The 22296-nt window shown below is 39.1% G+C and overlaps 1 protein-coding gene across 2 annotated transcripts; it reads left to right on the forward strand.

The window, feature by feature from the left end:
• Positions 1 to 1860: 1860 nt before the first annotated feature.
• On the forward strand, positions 1861 to 21333 carry TRAF6 (TNF receptor associated factor 6). 2 transcript variants are annotated; one of them, XM_010964666.3, is made up of 7 exons: positions 1861 to 2069; positions 7182 to 7502; positions 11045 to 11195; positions 12098 to 12256; positions 13669 to 13740; positions 16556 to 16633; positions 17972 to 21333. In XM_010964666.3, the coding sequence occupies exons 2-7, from the start codon at positions 7204 to 7206 to the stop codon at positions 18839 to 18841; spliced, it is 1629 nt and encodes a 542-aa protein (XP_010962968.1). In that variant the 5' UTR covers positions 1861 to 2069; positions 7182 to 7203; the 3' UTR covers positions 18842 to 21333. The 2 variants fall into 2 exon arrangements, with proteins under 2 accessions (XP_010962968.1, XP_045379979.1); XM_045524023.2 differs by having other exon boundaries at positions 7187 to 7502.
• Positions 21334 to 22296: the final 963 nt, after the last annotated feature.

Below are 22296 nucleotides of genomic sequence, written 5' to 3' on the forward strand. Positions count from 1 at the left end.
TGCCATATGAGGAAGAGGGTCTTTCAATGAAAATCAAATAGTTTGGTCTTGAAAGGATGTACATCCCTTCCCCTCACAGCTTGTTGACTGAACTATTCATATGGTGCTGCCTGACTGCAGGGGACATGGAAGTGTAAGTTTCCTGTGTGCCCAGGGCATGGGTGAGCACTAATCCTCTCCACCATGTATAAATAGGGAGGAATAAATAGGATTTGTAGAAGCAGGAGGAGGCCCCTGGAGACTTATGAAAATGGTAAAATACACACAGAACATCTAATCTTTCTGAAAGCCCAGTGCTGGGTTCTCTGACATACATGTTTTTAGTTGATCCTGACAACAGCCTGGAAGGTAAATATTATCCCCTGTTTTACGGTTTAGGAAACTGAAGTTCATGGAAGTAGCATAACTTGCCCTAGTGCTCATATTAATAAATGGAGGAGAGTCTGACCCCCTTGCTCTTCCTTTTTTCCATCTCTCAATTCATATAATGATCTCTTTGTCATGGCATAGGGGATTAATTTAAAGGACCAGGGGGACCACTGGGGAGGGATATGCAAGAGCTGGTAATTCTACTGGCAATGTTTTATTTATTGAGCAGGGTGATGAGCACACAGATGTGTGTATAATTCTTTTTGTATCTTAAATGTTTCAAAATATTTTTTTAAAAGAGAGAGGGGGCCAGATGGAGTCTCAGAACTAGTGACAAGTTCTAATCTTAAAAACATAAGCATTTTTATCAATACTGGCAGTCAGAAAGCAGGAAATAACAGTATTAACATTTACTGAGAACATACTATATCCTAGATAGTTTTAAATAATTTGTTTCCAAGTACTAACTTATGTCACCCTTCCAACTGCCCTACCAGTGAAGTAGGTACTATCATTTTCCTGATTTTAATATTGAAGATGAAAAAATTGAAGAAAAACAGATTAAGTAAAATATTTAAGGTCATATAATTTATAAAGGGAAAAAACTAGACTGGAACGAAGCACTCTGGTTTCAGGATATTCATACACAAAAACCACCACCCTGTAATACCTCCCCTAAGAGGTGAAGGATGAGTCAGATTTGCGGAGGGGCTTGAAAATCTTTCATGCATATCCTGACAAGTGCCTTTTCCATTCCTTAGAGGCTTGCGTGCAATTAAACAGGAAATTCAAAATAGCTTTCTCATGACATTGACAAAAAGAAAAAAGGGATGGGGTGGTTGACAGCACTTTCAAAGAAATGTTTAATGTATGGGTTTGACTCCCTTGGACTGGTTCAAGGGGAAAGACCAAGTGATAATGAAGGGTTCTAACTATCATGAAACTTCCTTGGCAAGCAGGGTGGAGTTGGGGAGGGATTTATGAATTCCCGAAAGTCAAGTGATCTCGCCAACTTGGGGTTTTTCTCCTGCTTGGATACGGTAGCTATAAAAACACAGTTTGTGATTAGTGCTGTTGCGGCTGCTCCCCATATCACAGTTACTCCGGGACAGATCTTCTCATCGCCTCAGCTCTTATTTCAGTACGCACAGGGACACAGACACACACACACACACACACACCTGTTCAGGATAGCGCACACACAGGCACACACACACACACACAGACAAACACACACACACACACACACAAAACCTGTTCAGGATAGCGCGCGCGCACACACACACACACACACACACACCCAGTTCAGGATAGCGGTGTAAGGAATTCCCAGGTGGGATTCCCAAGAGAAATGGAAGCCCCGCGGGAAAGCTGAGTTGACAGCGCACTCGCTGCGGCCCTCCGCTGAAGAGCGCGCCAGTGGAGGACTGCCGCCAGGGGGCGTCCACACCGGACTCCGCCGCTCTGTCTCCTCCCCTGCCCGCTCCCCGCCCCTCGCTGTCCCGGGGCGAGCAGAGAAGGCGGAAGTGAGGGCGTCCGCCGTCTGGGCTCGGGCTCCCGAAGAGCCGGGGACGCAGCAGCGGCGGCCTTCGGGTGAGGTGATTGGCGTTCCGGCCGCCGCGGTGCCCGTCGTCTCCTGGCGCCTTGGCCGAGTGGAGTCGTGCCGCCGGGTGGAGCCGGCGGCCCAGCGGACCGGAGCGGTGAGTCTCCTTCGGACGTCTCCCAGCGGTCGCGGCCTCCCTCCCCACAGGCTAGTGACGTCTCCTCCTCTCCTCTCGTTTCTCACAGGCTGGGAACGCAGCCTCCTCTCCCCCCAGGTCCCCCCAGCTTGGGGACGCCACCCGCTGACCCCTCACCTCTGCTCCCCCGGCCCGTGGGCACCTCCTCCCTGGCTCCCTTGATCCCCCCGCAGGAGTCCCGCGCCCACTTTCTCGGGGCCCCACCTTCCCCAGCCCCGCGCATTCCGCTTCCCAGAAAAGGAAATTGCCTCCTGGATTTTCCCGTCGCTCGGAGTTGATATCAGCCTTAAAAAAAAAATCCCTGTGAGTTCCCACAGACTCCCTCTGTCACTGTCATGAGAAAGCTATTTTTGGGTTCCCTGCTGAACTCGATAGACGTCCTAGGCAGCAAGTTAAAAAAAAAAAAAAGTTCAGCTGACACTAGTTTCCTCCCCCACCCCTGCACTTGGTAATTCTGGCGATTGTTCCAGACGCCGCGCTGATAAAGCTGTTCCTAGTATTTGGCTTCAGGGGAACTCCAGCTGAGAGTTAGGACTGTCTTGAATGTGAACAGAAAGCACCTCCGAGTTTTAGCAGCTTGAGTGTATAGTATGTGCGTGTTTTCTCTTGTTTCTCGGGAGAGTAAATTACTAAATGTTTTGCTACACAGGCATAGAAACGAGAAGAACTTGAAAAAATTTTTTTGAGTGTTGGCCTTGGAAACCTGGCCGCTGGCATTTTATCCATTCACCTGTGGTTACTAGGGGAGGTAGACGGGGCTTTTCTGATTTTGAGGTTGCAGGTGGAGTAAGGACGCTGTGGCCACTTTTGTGACTCCAGCAAGAAATGTGTCTCAGGCACTTGCCCATGTGACGACCTGCAGGCGTTAGGTACTTCACAGTATTCCAGAATTGTTACTTGAGGTCTTTGCTGTGATACATTTGAGGCCCCTAAGATTTTGAAAGAAGTTCAAATCCTTGCTTCCTGAAGGAGAACAAATAGTCCCTAGGAAAGAGAATGCCCCGCGAGTTTGTATTCAGACGTAAGGCCCAACGGTTGACTGTTTTGCAGCCCTTCGTGGCCATTGCAGCACTTTTGCAGGTCTTTGCATTTTAGGACTAGATTTTAAGGAGTTAGTAAATAGTTGTAGTTTCTAAAGGTAGTAACAAATATAAGATAATTTCTTTGTATTTCGTATTACACAGTTTTACTTTATACGAGTTACATGTTTGGCCGTGAGCAAGTATTCATTGACTTAAAGATTGAGCAGTTCAAGACACAACTTACTGATTTCTTGGGAATGTTTCTCTCATTAGCGTCTGTTGCTCTTAAAGGAACACATTTTTGTGCATCACCCTACACCCCCCCCCAAGATAATTTAACACTCTGCTCTTTGGATTATAATGTATAACCCAGATACTAATAGGTGGATTTAAACCATGACTTACTACAAGGCTATTTTCAATATTTATTCATTTTGCAGTCAAAACAAGTTGATAGTGGTTACATCCCACAATATTTAATTAAGGTAGTGCTTACTATACTAGATTCACAACTGCAAAAATGGAATTACAGTCTTGAAGCTCTTAACCTACAGGGTAAGGAATAGTTTAAACTTTGTTCTATCCCTTGAATTAATTCATGTGGAAGCCACATGAATTCTTAATGTTAGAGTGGAAAAGAGGCCATACGAAATCTTTATTTGCAAGTAAGAATATATGTTTACTCCTACTTATTCTAGTTTATGTAAAGTGAAGACTACCTCTATAGCATCTGATGAAGTGAATACCTAAGGCACCATATTAGGTTAAAAAAATTCTTAAAAAAAATTAAACATTAAGAAAAATACAATTGTGTAAGATGAAAAAAAGAAATTCGGATAGAGCATATTTTCTGCATGGTTGCCGGATCACTTCTGTTCACTTCTATAGCTAACTCAAAGCACTTTTTGTTCTTTTCTTGGTGTCAGTTAAAATAATTATTCATTGTAGTTAGGAGAGTGATTTTCACTTAAACCATCACAGTCCCTAAAGAGTAAAGGGGAAAAATGTTTTAACTTGCCAGAAAGAAAGACTAAACCTTAAAATACTGAATGACACTCAAACTACTGCTTTAGCTTACTTTTCCCTTTGCAGTGTAGTTACATGGGACTATATACCGTAGACACAGAGAGTGACTACCTAAAAAAGTTTATTTGGAAGATGTAAAGCTTCTGTATTACTTCTTAAAGCATGAAAAGTAATGGCGTCTCGATTTTTAAGAGTGCTGACTTTCATGTCTGAACACTGCATTCCTCTAATGGGATTCCTCTTGTGGAATTGTGACTGATTGGACAGCAACGTATGTGCTATAGAAGGTTTCTTTAAATCCAAATATCTTCAAGTCTTTTGAGCTGGACTGCAAGAGGGCAATATGTAGACTCTCCGATAAGCTGAATTTTAGCTGGACATTTGGGCAGAAAAGGTAGACTTAGCTCAGTGACTTTCGCTTTTGTCTTCTGGCTAGCACTTTAATATAAGTTGTACAACCAAATAACGGATATCAATTTCTCAAAAGTGATTTTACTTAAAAAAAAAAAATGAATGGTTAAAGTTTTGTAAGGTGAATATACCTGGAATTGTCAAAGATATTTTGGGAGTGGGAATTAAAAAGCCTTTGATATTGGATAACCAACATCATCTATCAGAAACCATAAAAAGTTAAATACCTTTTGACCTAATAATTCTACTTGTAACAAATTTACCTGAGGTAATAAGTGAACACACAAGTGTGTATAGGAAGAAAAGTGTAGCATCACAGTGTCATCTGGCCTCAGATTTGGAGGGTGTAACAGAGGCCTTATACCCCATCCTGGAGCACTAATGACTAGTTTTGCCATTTGCCATTATCTTGCTGTCCCTTCCTTCTTACCAGAGTCTTCCCTAGGAATCTGCATTAGCTATAACAAGACTTTGCAAACTGTTTTTAACTCTTCCAAAATATTATATCAAAATTAAAAAAGTAAAATCACAACACCAGTTTTTCTATATTGATTCTTTGGAATTCTGTCAACCCAACCTAATAACACTGGGCAGCTCATGTTTAGTAGAAGCTGTGGTCAGCATCTTAGTCTAGTGTAATAAAAATAAATGGAAAGAAAATTTCAATACAGCTTTATAGACAAAGTTGTCCAAACACAGAGAGACAAACATAGGGTAGGACAAATTGCACAGGCTCTCGGGTCAGGTAGACCTGGATTCCGATCCTAACTCTTTTTCTTATTAGTAGGGCAGTCCTCAGCGAGTTACTTAGCCTTTTAAAGCTCCATAGTTTCCACTTTGATAAAGGGGTGTGGGGGGTGACAATAAAATTATTAAATAAAGTAACTTTATAGAGCTGCACATAACAACTATTTTTTATTTCCAGGCACAGTTCTATATATTAACACATTTAATCCTCTCAGTAATTCTGAGGTGGATTGGTTTGTTATGCCCATTTACAAATGAGAAAACTGAAGTACTGAAAGGTTATATAACTTGCCTAAGTCATACTCCAGGTGATGGAGAAAAGACTTAAACCCAGATCATCTGATTCCAGCACTTAAGCTCTTTACCATTTCATGGTACTGCCTCTCCAGCCAGAACAGTGCCTCATCCTTTGTAGGCACTTATCAAATGGTTCTCAAAATCCTTTTAAGAAGAAGAAAAAGGTATATATAGTGGTAGAAAGAGAGAAGATTACTATTTTCACCCACTATTTGGCTTGGTGGCAGCCAGGATTTCTACATAAAAATGAGACAGGCAGGGAGGAGATACATTGTACCACATTGCCTGGAGGCTCACGTTCTGTTTCTAGAACTAGAGTTGAGGGTTGAACAACATGGGTTTGAAGTGCATGAGTCCACGGGGATTTTTTTTGGTAAATGCTACAGCACTAAATCATCAGAGGTTGGTTGACCCTGTGGATGCAGAACCACAGATACACAGGGCACACTCTGAAGTTATACATGGGTTTTTGACTGCCCAGGGTCAAAAACCCCTGTGTTGTTCAAGGGTCAACTGTATATCTGGCACATACTGGGAATTTTCCTCGGGTGTGATTATCTACAACAGAGACCTGGTTACAGAGGCTGTGAATTGCTTTTAGATACTAGCTTTTCACTCGTAAATTCCATAATGGTCTAGAATTTGAAAGCATCTCACTTACCCATGAGAGCAATAGTTTTCCACAGGCAAACAAAACCTCACTTGTTTTTCCAGTCACTAATAATGAAACATAGTCACTTGACTTGACTAAAGGCACAAGGACATACAAATACACTTTTTCAATTCCATTCTTTGAACATGATAGAAATTGCCACACTGAACATTTGAAAGTACAGTTGACCCCTTGAAAAACACAGGTTTGAATTGCACAGATTTTTTCAATGAATGTTGCAGTACTACAAGATCTGTGGTGGTTGAATCTGCAGATGAGGAACTTTGGGAACAGAGGGCCAGCTAGGATTTTCTGTTGTGTAGGGGTCAGCACCCCTAACATCCACGTTGCTCAAGGGTCAACTGTACTCAGCAGAATTTTAGATCTGGAAGAAGAGACCAAGATCCAAATGGTTACATTGTCCAAAATCACATGTCTCAGTTTCTCATGATCATCTGATCCCTTGTGCTTTACTCTTCCTTGCACTGCCTGCTGGTCGCACTGTTCTCTCCAGCTCAGGATACTTGAAGGAACTTAAGCAGCCTAATTCAGTTCTTCAGCAGGTTCTTAATGAACACCTGTTATGTGAAAGATCTTGTGCCAAGTACTGAGGATATGAAAATTCTTGAAACTTCAGTTATAGAAGACAGACATTTAAGCACATTAATTATGCTATAGCTAAGTATTACAATTGAGGTACTTTTCCTCTTTTAACCTTGTTTTCCATCTTTCTATTAGATCATGAACTCCTTAACTTACAGTAGTCATGAAGCAAACTCAGAAAACTTTGAAAGTGTTCTATAAATCATATTAACACAGCTAATGTGTATCAACTAAAAGGTAGCTTGCATAGATAGCTATGATATGTGTGTGTGTGTATGTGCATGTTAGGACATTTCTTCCTTGCTGTCTCTGCAGAGCAGTTGGTCATTGTGTTACTATGAGTCTGCTACACTGTGAAAACAGCTGTGGGTCCAGCCAGTCTGAGAGCGACTGCTGTGCAGCCATGGCGGCTGGCTCCTGCAGTGCTGCGGCCAAGGAGGACAGTGTGAGCGGAACCGCCAGCACTGGGAATCTCTCCAGCTCTTTTATGGAGGAGATCCAGGGATATGACGTGGAATTTGACCCGCCCCTGGAAAGCAAGTATGAATGCCCCATCTGTTTGATGGCGTTACGAGAAGCAGTGCAAACACCATGCGGCCACAGGTTCTGCAAAGCCTGCATCATCAAATCAATAAGGTACGTGAGCATCAAAAAGACCCGTGTCCTAGAAGAGCCAGGTTCAAAGAACATTATTATGTAAAACACAGGACATCCCAAGAGTAGTCTTAAACGTAAAAAGCTACTTCGGGAAAAAGAATACTGGACAGAAAACTAAGAAATTTACATTCTTATTCCAGTTCCTACTATAGTATGAAAGATAATTACTATCTCCTTCCCTCCTCTGACCTTCAGATAAGTAAACAATAAGTCGCTACTTTAACTACTTAAAGCAGTTCTATTGTAGACAAGGGTGTGTCTTTAAGCTTTAAGAAAACAATATAAAATAATGTACTTTAAATGATGATGCTGTTCGAATATGATCATGTCAGCTGTACAAAGAATGCTGACTCTGTAAATAATCATAATCATTATTCTGAATTTTAGCCACATTAAATTTTGTCTGTTACCTGATGTCTATGGACAACTATAAAATAACCAGTATTTTTAAGGAAAATATTAATTGATGGCTCCACCTTCATAGTATATCCAAAATTCAGTCCCTCCTCACTGCCTCCACTGCTGCCACCCTGTTCTGAGTCACCATCACTCTCTCACCTACCCTTGCCTTCTCCAGGCTGTTCTCAATGTTGCAGCCAGAATGAACTTGGTAAAATAAGTAAGATGATGTCATCTCTGCTCAGAACATTGCAGCCGGTCATCTGAGAGTAAAATCCAAAGTCCTTGTAAGGCCCTATATGATAGGTCCATAAATTTTTTCACCTCCTCTTTATTAAACTCTCCTTCCTTCCACCAATTCACCTTTTGCTGTTCCTTGAAAATGTCAAGTAGCCCTTGAGGGATTGGCTATAGCTGTTCCCTCTGCTAGGAACAACCTTACGTCAGCTAATTGCCTAGTCAATGCTCTTTACTCCCTCCAATGTGACTCAGTTCTCACCTTCTCAAAGGTACCCTGGCTACCATATTTACACCACAGCATGCCTAGCCCTGCTACTCCCCGCAGTCCTAATCTCTCTTACCTACTTTTCTTTTTTTCTTTAGCACTTTTCGCCTTTAAAAATGTGTTTATGGTCTTCTTGCCCACCTGGAAGATACACTCCTTGAGAACAGGGATAGATCTGTTTTATTTCTTGATATTTCCTAAGTGCTGGGAACAACTCCTGATACACAGTAGGTGCTCAGTAAATTATGATTGCTTTAGCTGAATAAAAGTATGTGGGATTCCCACAAATGTTTCAAATTCATCTCCTAAGTTAGAGATACATTTTACTATAATTCAGAAGTAGATGGGAATATTTTTAGGTGACTAAGGAGTTCTATACAGAACAAAATAATGGAAGAAGTGGGGGAATTTTACGTTCTTCAATGAATAAACACCTAGTTATATTGGTAAGATCAATGTAGAGCTGGAGAAGGATTGGTGTTAATTCTTGTTTAAATGTGTGATAGAATTCACCGGTGAAGCCATCTGGTCCTGGACTTTTATTTGCTGGGAGATTTTTGATTACTGATTCACTAACCTTACTAGTAATCAGTCTGTTCAGATTTTGTTTCCTTATGATTCAGTCTTGGTTGTATGTTTCTGGTAATTTATCTTACATGTTATCGAATCTGTTGGCATATAATTTTTCATAGTAGTCCTTTATGATCTTTTGTATCTGCGATATTGGTTGTAGTGTCTCCTTCATTTTTTATTTTATTTATTTGAGTCCTCTCTCTCTTTTTTTTTTTTTTTTGTTGGTTTCTTTTTCTCTTTTGAGTCTGGCTAAACTTTTGTATAAAGTTTAAATTTGCATTTAACTGTATCCATACTTGAGAATTGGCTTAAGTTACAAGGGAGCATGTGTCTTGTTTCGATTTGAGGGAAAAAATGTGTTACCCAGTGGTGAACTGGCAGTATCTATTTAGGGTTGGTTTTCTCAGCCTCCACACTGTTAGCATTTTGAGCCAGATACCTCTTTGTTGTGGAAGAATGCCCTGTGTTTTGAAGGATGATTAACAGCATCCCTGGCCTCTGCTCACTGGATTAGGTTAACATCCCCACTTCTCCAGTTGTGAGACTCAGAGTGTCTCCAGACATTGCCAGATGTCCCCTGGGGGCAAAATTGCCCCAGTCAAGACCACTACCTTAGGGTATACATGAGAGCGGTGGTAAAGGTTCACCTTTTTTTCTATTTATAATGATTTTTACTTACATTGTATTTAGATAGAAATAGGACTATATTATGGATCACTGATTTTCCTGTAGGTAGAGGTATGTAGTGTTTTACCAGGTGTCACCCATGCCCAGGAAGGTAGCTAATCTTTAGCAGTTTTTTAATAGCAAAATACTCATGCAGGTAGTGGGACAGTGGTCTGAAAAGAAAGTAAAACCCACAAAAGGAAGTCTGGGGCTTTTTTTTTTCCTATCTCCCTCTAAGCTAGAAGTGATCATTGACTTTGACTTTAATGTTCTTAAAGGAACAGTTTGGAAATTTCTCATTGGTTATAGTCATTCAGAGAATAAAAATGCATCTCAATCCCATTCCATTTTCTTTTGAAGTGATCTCTAATCTGTGGATAATGGTTTCCAGCTTACTTTGTAAGGTTCTTCTTTCTTTCTCTTAGATATCCGTCACTTAGGTTTTGGGACGACATTTCAGTAAGTTTGTTTATGGCTTTCTTTGCTTCTCAAAAAATACCTGACAGTGTAATAATAACATACAGTCTGAAGAGGCCTCATAAAGACTGACTGTGTTTCTCACCTTTGTATTTCATTTGATGGCCCACCCCCTTTTTTAGCACCTTTCCTGACCACAGCAACTACAACTGTTGCTTAACACATAGGAGGTGCGCCACAAATGTTTGAGTGACTAACACTCTGCAGGCTCCCTGACCTGCCACATTTTGTGAGCAAAGATTGAGGCATCACAAAAATTTAAAGGGGAATGACAGACACCCAGGCTCCCTGGGGATAGTTTTTCTCATCATGAGGCGGAATAAACCGTTGGGAAGCAGGACACAGATGTCCTTCAACTTCCGACTGCATTGTCCCCGAGCTATAAAAATAAAGGAAGCCTTTGTTGCCCCGAGCCTGTGATGGTGACTTCTCAGAATAAACTTACAGAGTAAACTGGGTTTACTAATAACTACAGACATTAGTATATTCCGAGCAGCATATATTTAGTTACATCTCACTAGTATGTTGAATAGCTGCTGACAGAACAGAGGCCCTGTCCTTGACTGTCACTTCATCTTATGCCAATCAAAATATGATTTTTAGTCAATCAGTTTTTCTCATTTTTTGGTTGGAATCTATCCCAGAATCTAAAATTCCTTAGTTTTTAATAGGTAGTCAATATAGTGCCAGTCGTATCCATTTCATAAAAGAACAGTTCATAGCCGTACATTAAAAGGACAGTTTATTTTAGTAATATTATACAATATAATGTGTTAATTTATTTTCCATGGGAAGTAATACATGGAGGATTTATATGTGCTGAATTGAAAGTTATCTGTATTTTCTAATGTGAGCATTTGTTTAAATCTACTAAATGTATGTGTTTTATTTGTTTTTTTAGGGATGCAGGTCACAAATGTCCAGTAGACAATGAAATACTGCTGGAAAATCAACTGTTTCCTGACAATTTTGCGAAACGAGAGATTCTTTCTCTGACGGTGAAGTGTCCAAATGAAGGTTGTTTGCACAAGATGGAACTGAGGCATCTTGAGGTATTAAAGTTAACTTTCTAGCTGTAGCATATGTGCAAGGAAGTTCCTAGAGAATAGGGACTTCACTGGGTCCATCAGGGTATTGCCAGTGCCTAGCATGGAGTGGTTGGTTAATGATAACAACTCTTTCATTGTTGACTATAAATGTAAGTAGAAACCAGAAATTTCTTACTCCATTTACTCTGGCTTTGCCCCAGTGATAGTAAATAAGAAATCAGTATTCTTCTATAAATATTTTGGGTGGAAAATTATCTGCAGTAAAAGTGAAGAGCATTTTAAATACAAGTGTCACATTTTAATCCCATAACTTCCTTTCTTTTATTTTGAAATAAGCAGCAAATAAGCATCATCTTGGTATCCTCATCATCATACTTTTTTCCCTGGTTTTCTAAATTAATTCATTTTATTATGAACTCAATGGAGTTCTCCTATATCTTGAGATTAACTGAAACCACCAGATAAAAGAATTTGCTTTTAAATTAAACAAATCATTTTTCTTAGTGTGGTGATTTTATAAGAAGTTAAGTATTGTTTATGTTCCATTTGAAATTAAGCATTTAAAATATATTTGTAACTTACCCCTTAGCTCCTTTTGAAGGAGTAGCCTTTTTGACACAGGACTAAATAGGTAATCAGAAAATGTGACTTCTTTCCAACTCTCTTGCTTAACTGGATACACGAACTTGAGAAGTCATGTTCTTCATATAAACTTTGAATTCACAACCATTATTTGAAAAAAAATGAATTAAGGCCTTCATATGTGGTTCTGTGGTATATATGAGGCAAAGTATGTTCAGTAGCCAATTATGTAGAAAAGAACAGTATATTCTTTGAAAAGATTTTATGTAGGAGATTTCTTACGGATTGGCAAATACTAATTGATTATTTTCTCCTTATCATAGGATCATCAAGCACATTGTGAGTTTGCTCTTATGAATTGTCCCCAGTGCCAGTGTTCCTTCCAAAAATGCCAACTTAATTTTCATATTCTCGAGGAGTGTCCAAGGAGACAGGTTTCCTGTGTAAACTGTGCTGTATCGATGGCATATGAAGATAAGGAGGCATGTACTGACTTGAATTTGTTAATTACATTACTTTTTTTTTTTTTAATGTACGTTGGAGGGGGTTGGCAGTAGATGAGGATGTTAACCCAATTCTGAGTTTAATTTATGTTACCAGTTGTGAGAAGATTGATTTTTTAAGAAAGTAAGTTTAATAAACCATTTTAGTAAATGAGTGTAGGATTTATATTTGCATCTCTTCCTTAGAAAGCATTGTTTATACTATTCACCACTGTAGTAGATCTGCAGGTAACAAAAGCTTCCAGGAAAGACATAAGCTGATCCGTTTTCCTATGTGATGTTTTAATGACCAGTCTTGGATTAGAGACAAACATAAAATGATTACTGCATAAAGACTTACACTTTTCTCTTTGAGAAGGAGAATAAGTTATTAAAACTTTTATGGAGATTAAATTAAATCCCACAAAGTGTGTTCCTTGGGTGATAATTCATCAAGTTATACACATACAATGAATTCACTTTTCTGTTTGTATATTATACTTTAATTAAAACATTTATTTTTAAAAAGAAACTTCATGGTACCTGACAGCCTCATGATGATAGGACATTTTTTCCACTTAGAAACTGAGATGTAAGAAGTTAAGTAATTTTATATTAGTAATGTCAGTGGCAAAGCTAGCACTGAGATCCCCATCCTATGTCTTCTTTACTAAAATAGTATACATATAATTTATGTCCTTTATAACTATTGAGATACTTCCTTAGCTTTATTTCTTATAAATTCACCTCAGTAATTTTCCCTACTTTCTAATGAGATCCAGCATATTATACTCATTAAGTTGATGAATTTAAAAAAAAAAAAAAAGCTAGCTTGCTAAAAATGAAGAGAAGTTTGAGGCATAATTAGAGCAAATTGGCATCTTCCTAAACTTCAGTAAATTAAATGGACCCAATCAGAAAGGTTAATTATTTCTTAAATTCATTGTATTCTAGAAAACAAGGCTAACCTTCCTGGGGCCTGTGAGAACCTGGGCACCAAGGCCTCCTGCCCTAATCATGCTTCTGTTGTTTAACCCTCCTGAAAAGAGTTTCAATTAAATCATCATTGCTGCTGCTGGAAATTTTTGGAAGGTGCCTTTGGAGAATTATAGTGCTGGTGACTGTTGCCTCAGCTAGTCACAGTCTCCGCCTTTAAAAAAAAAAATCTCTTTTGTATACTACTGTATTCTTTTAAAGAGCTAGAAGGCAGGATGAATCTTATAACTACACTGGCAAAAGGGCAGAAAATAACCTTTACAGATTATGCTCACATTTTTGTTTTACACACACCAATGTCCTTAATTTGTTCATAGTGAAAAAAAAATTACTTTTTATACAAATAGTATAAATAGGTTGTTTTTACCTTTGCAGGTTTTCTCACGTTTTTCTTACATTTTTCTCATAAAATTTAGATTCATGACCAGAACTGTCCTTTGGCAAATGTCATCTGTGAATACTGCAATACCATGCTCATCAGAGAACAGGTATGACGATTCCCTTTCATAAATTGGTGTTTCCATAATAGATTAAAGAAGTGAATTAGGTTTTTAATTGGAAATTTAAGTCAATAAGGCAAAACAAACACAGGTTGAAGAAGAGTTAAAACTATGTGCATTTTAAATGCAAATCAAAATCACTATGTGGTGTCACCTCACACTGGTTAGAATGGCCTTCATCAAAAGTCTACAAATAATAAATGCTGAAGAGGATGTGGGGAAAAAGGGAACCCTCCTACACTGTTGGTAGAAATGTAAATTGGTGCAGCCACTATGGAAAATAGTATGATGATTCCTTAGAAAACCAAAAATAGAACTACATACATGATCCAACAATCCCACTCCTGGGCATGTATACCGAAAAGATGAAAACTCTTATTCAAAAAGATGAACATGCACCCCAGTGTACCCCATAACAATACGATTTGTAATAGCTAAGACATGGAAGCAACACAGGTGCCCATCAACAGAAGACTGGTTTAAGAAGATATATATTCAATAGAATATTACTCAGCCATAAAACAGAGTGAAGTACTGCCAGGTACAGCAGCGTGGATAGACCTAGAGATTATCATACCAAGTGAAGTAAGCCAGAGAAAGACAAATATGATATGTTAATCACTTATGTGTGGAATCTGAAAAATAGTACAAATGAATCTATATACAAAGCAAATAGACTCACAAATAGAAAACAAATTTAGGGTCACCAAAGGGGAAGGTGGGGGAAGGGATTAAATAGGGGTATGGGACTAACAGATACAAACTACTGTACATAAAATAGATAAGCAACAAGGATTTACTATATAACACAGGGAACTATATTCAATATCTTATAAGAACCTGTAATGGAAAATAGCCTGAAAAATATTTATATGTATATAACTGAATCACTTTGCTGTACACCTGAAACTAACACAATATTGTAAATCAGGTATAGTTCAATTTTTTTAAAACTATATCAATTTTTTCAAATAAATTAATGTAACAGATACTTTCAGAAAGAACAAAATACTCAGCCCTAAGTACTTAAAATTCTTAAGCCATTAACAGTGCCCGTGTTTATATATATTCATAAAAGTTCCAAACAAAACCAGGTAATTTTAAGATAAAAATAATTTAATATGAGAAATGCATATTTACATTCTGTGAAATAAGGATCTTAGATACCCAGAAGCCAGTTGAAAGAGTAAGATAGAATACTGAAATAGAAGGAAGCAATTCTGTTCAGTAGCAGAATGTTATTTGTAGCTATGGCCCCTGAGACATACTGGGAGATGTTGAGATTTCCAGGATCTGTAGCCACCTCTGTTCAGTTGTCTGTAGACCAGTGATGGGGCATCATCAAAACTAGTGGTTCTAATAGAGAACTATTCATTTTTATTATTAGTAGAGAAAGGAAAATTCCATCTGATTGCTATCTTCTGACATTTGGAGAGTTTACCCACAAAATATGAATATTAGTCACTAAATATTTATACACCCATGAAATCTGCAAACCCAGAGATCATAATTGATCACTTTACTAAATGGGAACAAGCAAAACCTGTCGCTCGAGTAAACTTTTCCATTCATCTGTTAACAGAGTCCTTTAGTTTGTTTCCAACAAAACCTTAATTTGAAGGTGTTAAACTTCTTTTTGCTTATGAAGTCTCACCTCCCTGGTTTTTCTTTTTGCTCTGTTTTAATATTTAAAGGAAACCATTCAGCACATCTAAAATCCAGCAAAAGTGGAACTTAATGTAGGAAAAAAAAAAAAAACCCTAGGTTAAAAGTCAGAAAACCTAGATTTTGACTCTGATTGTGCCACTAACTTGCCCATTGATTTCTGGCAAGAAAGTTGACATTCTGGATCAGGGATCAGCAAACCAGCCCACCAACCAAATCTGGCTGCTGCCTGTTTTTTGTAAATAAGTTTTATTGGAACCCAGCCATGCCCATGTGTCTGTATGTTGTATGGATAGAGTTGAGTTCTTGGAACAGAGACCATAGGGCCTATAAGGCTGAAAATATTTACTATATGACCCTGTACAAAAAATTTTGCTGACCACTGTTCTAGATGATATGAAATGAAGGATTGGATTAAATGGTCTCTGATGTTGTTTCTGCTTGAAATATCTATAACTATAGCTGAACTAAATTTCTAAAGGAAATGTAGTACCACTTTCAAAGAACATGATTCTGTATAAAGATCTCACCTTAAAGAGTATTTTTTTTAAGAGTCCCCAAATGCTGGGATTTTCTTTAAAATTTTATTATAGTGCTTAAAATACCTTCTGACATCTGAGTCTTCCCATTATAGTCAAAGTATGCCCAGGTTAACAAAAATAAGATTTATGAAAGGTGGCCATGAGGGAAGTACTAGGTACAGTCGGTGGCTCTAATGTATGCAGTTTACTGGTCCCCGTTAAGTGTCCTGGACCACAGGGAGGGTCCCTGGGTGTGTTTACAGTCATGGTTGACACCAGAAGGTGATTTTTGTTTAAAATGCCACTAGAGGGTGCCAGTTCCCCAGCACTAGGAATAAATTTATTTTCTTAAAATGAATTTTGAGTGATTTCGGGGAACGTATGAAATGATGATATTTTCTTTCTCTGTGACTTTCGGAATTAATTATCATTTTAATCTTTGTGGACTAATTAGTTTTTGTTGCAGCTATTCAACTCAGCCATTGTAATGATAGCAGCCGTAGACAATACATGATTTTGTGTAGATGAAATGTGATTCTTGATTTCAAGTGTGGTCTCATCAAACTAGGACATGATAGCAGGGGAAAACATTTTTCAACCTCTGTTTTGGTTTTCAGATTCCTAATCATTATGATCTAGATTGTCCTACAGCCCCAGTTCCATGCACATTCAGTACTTTTGGTTGCCATGAAAAGGTAAGGTGTGTTTTTGTTTTTTTTGTTTTTAATTCTTAAATATAGATCAAGAAAATTAAGTTCTGTAGTGTAGTGGAGAATACTGGTGGGGATGGAGCTGGCTGACATGCATTGTACATGTGGTCTTAAGCTCTGAAGAGAAATTGGGACTCAGAATATTGCTTTGGGAGAGTGGTTCATGGTGATGATGGAAAGTGTCATTAAGATCATCCTGAGACAGTGTAGTGTGTACAGGAAAGAGAGGTAGACCAGGAAAGGAGCCATGAATGAACAGTCTTAGAAGGTGATGAAACAGGCAAGGAGAAAGTATTGTTACGATCTCCAAAATTAGTCTCAAACCCCAGCCATCAGTTGTGTCAAAAATCTAAGAAAGATCATTGTTTACAATATGTCGTTCTTTCTGGAAGTGCAGTTACACTTTTGCTTTTCCACTGTGCTTTTTTATGTGACTTTTTTTTACAGTAAGTATGCATTTGATTATAAAAAATAAAATGAGCAAATAGGGAAATGTGGGGAAATTCTGTATTGTCTGTGTGCACAGAGAAAAAGACTTAAAGGAGATGTATGAAAATGTTAATGATTGTTAGGTCGGATAATAGGTAAATTATTTTCTTTTTGATTATCTGTGTTTTTCTATTTCTCTATAATACACATGAATTACCCTTACAGTCAAAATTGTTATATCATGAAATTTTTTTTCATATAACAGTTAGGATATTCTTGATGCCCTTAGCAGAGAATGAAGACAGACAGGAGTCCATTTTGCCACAGAGCTATAGAAATAAGTGAGGGATTGAGGGCAGTGCAGGTGGACTGCTCTTGGTTATGAAAGGAAGAGGGAGAAAGGTATCAGCTAGAGGGAGATAGAAGATCAGCAGAGAGGTCTGCCCTTTTCTTAAATGGGAAAGACTTTAATTCTGAGAGAAAGAGGGAGAGAATGCTTGAAGATAAAGGGAAAAGGCTGGATAAGCAAAATCTCTGAGGGGTTGGAAAGGGTGGGTCAGAGCCCAGGTGAAGCGTTAATTTAGGACAAGAGGAGAGTCATCTCTGATCAGAAGAGAAGGAGGAGTACAGATCCTGACACTCTTACAGGTGAGAGGGAGGGAGGTTTATCTGAGTGACAGCTGAGAGAGCGTTCAGCAGGTGGCCTCAGGTTTTCAGGGAATTAAGAGGCAAAATCATCTCACTGGATCAAGAATCTGATGAAGACAAAGAAGGTTGAAGGAGATCGAGGGAAGTGATGACGTGACTTAAAAACCTCTTCTTTGGCTTGGCTAGGTCCCTTTCCTCGTCCTCCCAGTATCTGTTCCTAACCTGAAGCTCGTGCTTGAATTTTAGATGCAGAGGAACCACTTGGCACGCCACTTGCAGGAGAACACTCAGTCACACATGAGAATGTTGGCCCAGGCTGTTCAGAAATTAAGCCTTGCAGAAGCTCCCGTACCTCAGCGTGAAATGCTTCCATATGAGTCTCCCTTTGTGTCCCGGGTTTCCTCTGGGTGTCACTCAGAGGTCCAGAATTTCCAAGAAACTATTCAACAGTTAGAGGGTCGTCTTGTAAGACAAGATCATCAAATCCGGGAGCTGACTGCGAAAATGGAAACCCAGAGCATGTATGTAAATGAGCTCAAACGAACCATCCGAACCCTTGAGGACAAAGTTGCTGAAATAGAAGCACAGCAGTGCAATGGGATTTACATCTGGAAGATTGGCAACTTTGGGATGCACTTGAAATCTCAAGAAGAGGAGAAACCTGTTGTCATTCACAGCCCTGGATTCTACACTGGCAAACCCGGGTACAAACTCTGCATGCGCCTGCACCTGCAGCTGCCAACTGCTCAGCGCTGTGCCAACTACATATCCCTCTTTGTCCACACGATGCAGGGGGAGTATGACAGCCACCTCCCTTGGCCCTTCCAGGGGACGATACGGCTCACGATTCTTGATCAGTCCGAAGCTCCTATAAGGCAGAACCATGAAGAGATCATGGATGCCAAACCAGAGCTGCTTGCCTTCCAGAGACCCACAATCCCACGGAACCCAAAAGGTTTTGGCTATGTGACTTTCATGCATCTGGAAGCCCTGAGACAAAGAACCTTCATCAAGGATGACACTTTATTAGTACGCTGTGAGGTCTCTACCCGCTTCGACATGGGTAGTCTTCGGAGGGAGGGTTTTCAGCCACGAAGCACTGACTCGGGGATGTAGCAACCCCTCATTTGTTAAAAAAAAAAAAGACCCATTTGGAGAAAATGGTGCCTTTCCTTGCCCTGTTTGCAGCAATGATGTACAAACAAAAAATGCAGTGGGAAAGATATAACTACCAGTGAATGTGGTTTAACTTCTTCCTGTTAAAAATATCTGAAGAAGTTTTTTCTCGGGAATCTCCGTATTCCCTGCTTTTTCAAAACTGTTACAACCAGAGTGCCTGTGGCCTATTGCAGCGGCTGTTCATCAGTTAGGATACCTCTTTGTTGTACTTCCATGGGCTTTTGCTCCAGGGTTTTTTATCGTCAAATCCAGGGTTGGAGTAGTAAAGCTCAAATCTTTTAATAATAGTGGACGTTCCTTAAAACTTCAGTGTATTTTTATAGTATTAGATGTAATATATTAAACTTGGAAATCACTACCATCTCGTGCTGGTGCCAGCAAGAAGAATTATTACTCTTGAATTCAGTTCTCATTTTATTTGACATCCTGTAGGTTTCAGAGGATTTGAACCATAATCCTTGGAAAGCTTAACAAGTTCTCATTCACCCTGGTTTCTTCCCCCTCCCAGGGTGTTACTAAAGATATTTAGGGACTAGTTTAAACCCTAAATATCACCTTGCCTGTTTAGTGTGAATATGTTGTCCGTCAAATAATTCTTATTTAAGTGTTTCATTCTACCTTGCTTTCTTATTTCCTTGAGGCAACAAAGTAGCGTCTTCTCCAGAGTATAGAACTCTGAAAACATGTGGAAACCAGCTACTGGGTGTTATGCTGTGAATCCTTTTTTGTCTGTTCAAGCAGAGTGAATTCCACAGCCCTGTGTATGCTCTCTGCTGCTTAATGCTTATAGCACAAGGAGATGCACACACGTAATCACCAACATAAAAACTAAAAATGACTCAACTAGTCAACCAATATGGCAGCTCATTGGTGGTGGCAAAAGCTATTTGAGCCAGAAGTTTTCAGCTCTTTTGAACACCTTCTAGTTTAGTTCAATTAAAAGGAAGAAAATTGCTTTCCTAAAAGCAGATTATTGGCATACCTGAGAGGCCACCGGATTAAGGTTGGAAGTCATCGTGGTTTTATCAGGACTCGCCAGGAGTGGGCGGCATCAGTCTAACAGTTCATACTGAGGAGGATCATATGGAATGTTATTGAAGTGACCAAATGTTCCAAATAGGGAAAGATGTATTTTGTGCCATTATATATTTATTAAAAGCCTATAGATATTAAAGATTATGGTGAAGTTCAGTGCTCGGGAGTCCCACAGCGAGTGTAGGCTCTCACGAAGAATCTCCGAGGACCCACCCACCATGCAGTTTATATGGGATCATTTCCAGTTGTCTGAGATGGTGCTGCACCTCCAGAGCGGCCAAGTCAGAACCCCCTGACCAGGGTTCAAGATCAGCCTTCATTTCAAGAGGAAGCCAGGGGACTTTGTGCAGAAGAATGGTTTCAGTTCCAGAGACCCAGCCAGCGACACTGTGACTTTCCCTTTGCTTTTCTCTCTCCTCTCCCTCCCCACCCCACATTGCGGCTCCTGCTCTGGGCTTAGGTTATAAGGTGGAAAGAAAGGTCATACAGAGATCCTGTTCCCAGAGCCACCATCAGTGGCACCTGCCCAACACTGGTTTCGCAGTTGGCTTGCTGGTAGTTTGTGTTCCGCAGCTACGGAGCTTTCCAGCCAGCTCCTGAGCATCCCTGCAGCGTGACCCTGTAGGTGGGGAACCCTGCATCACTGCTATTTGCTATGATTGTTTTTCAGTCTTGTTGAATTCTATGTAAAAAATAAATGGCAGTTACTCTTTTTGCATAGAAAAAACCTGAAGGAAATACATACTAAGCTATTTTTGATGACTTATTTTCTTTGTGTTTTCTTGTATGTTTTACCTTTTTTACAATAAACATGTCCTTTTCTCAGAGAAAAAAAAAATATTGCCACAACACATTCAACCCTACCAAAAAAGGAAATAATATTTGAAAGCTTTCTGGTCAAATTTCTATTAAAAGCATGGTTGTGCATTAGGTACTGAGGTGAGTCATTTCCTGCTTTGGTTTTATTATTTTTTTTCTATTAACTTGGGAGCCTTAATCCAAACAAAAACAATTTTTTGCCTACCTTCAAACTCATCTAGCTTCAGGTTTCCCATCTGTAAAGTAAGGAGTTGGATTAGATATTTCTCAGGTCCGTGCCAACCATAAATTTCTGTTTCAAGAAATGAAGTTCTAACTAGCAAAATGTTGACCATACTTAGAAAAGTATTTTGCCAGTAGAAAAAAAACTTGCTTTTACTTTTTTTTTTTTGCTGATGTAATCATTTACTTCAATTTAGGGTCTCCTCTTAATTTTAACGAGCAATTTTTTTAACCCCCAACATTTGGCATTTTTGTAATAAACCTGCCACTTATTTTATGCTGGTCATTCATTGTGATAGAGAATAAAAGTAATGGTCAGACTGTCTTTCCAAATAAAACCTTGTTGATTTCAGCTCAGAATCAGGTCTTTGCTGGAAAATGGGTCTCTCCCTTACATTTTTCAAGTCTCCTGCCCCACTCCGAAACATGCTGATTTCATCCAGTTGGCCTGCAAGTATTTGGGCTGCATATTTATATTTTATTAACCCGTTCACATTTATCTTTTGATATCACTCTTGGACATGGCTAAATTAAAAATTGTTTCCTCTTTTCCCAGGGGTGTCCAACCCAACGTTGGATGAAACTTAATGCAGGTCACACCCTTTGCTATTGGAACACAAGTCAGGATGCTGGTTTGCAGCTGAGTTGTTTTTTTACTATCCTTTGGCTGTTGCAGCAATGTCAGTTTCTGGCTCTACTACAAAATGATTCAGCTTTTATTTAAGGGAATAAAAATAGAAAAGAGTAAACTAGAGTGAAAATTGAGGTTGGTTGGTTTGTCTTTTTCCCCTTATGGACTATTAGAGAGATGTTGGATGATCTCTAGCAATTAGTTTTTGTGGCAGGTATAAAATTATAAAACTGTCCTCCATTACTGTTTTTATCCTGTAAGTCTTAGATAAGCTAAGAGCATATTTGTGAATTATGCATGCAGTTGGAGTACATTCTCGTTAAAGAGGAGCAGCTGCTTGTCATTCCTTTATCCAGGGAATCTTCAAGTCTCTAGTGACCAGAAAACATCTTTAATTGTTACAGAGGTTTTTCTAATTTAAGACTGTGAAATACTTTTCCTTTTTTCAGTTACTGCTGCTTTTTCTTGTTTTGCCCCAGTTGAATGCTACTTACTGTATTATGTGAAATACCATTAGGTGTTTTTGTGATGTCCAGTTCCATAGAACCCTAGCAGTGCAGTGCCTTAAGGAAGTGAACAAGGGACAATAAATAGTCGTTTGTGTTTTTCCTTTGAAATGCATTTTAAAAAAAATTCCCGGGTGCATGTGATAAACTGTAGTTAGTTTCAGTTACTGTCCTTGAGT

The sequence above is a fragment of the Camelus bactrianus genome, chromosome 10 (genome assembly GCF_048773025.1).
Source record: "Camelus bactrianus isolate YW-2024 breed Bactrian camel chromosome 10, ASM4877302v1, whole genome shotgun sequence".
NCBI lineage: Eukaryota > Metazoa > Chordata > Mammalia > Artiodactyla > Camelidae > Camelus > Camelus bactrianus.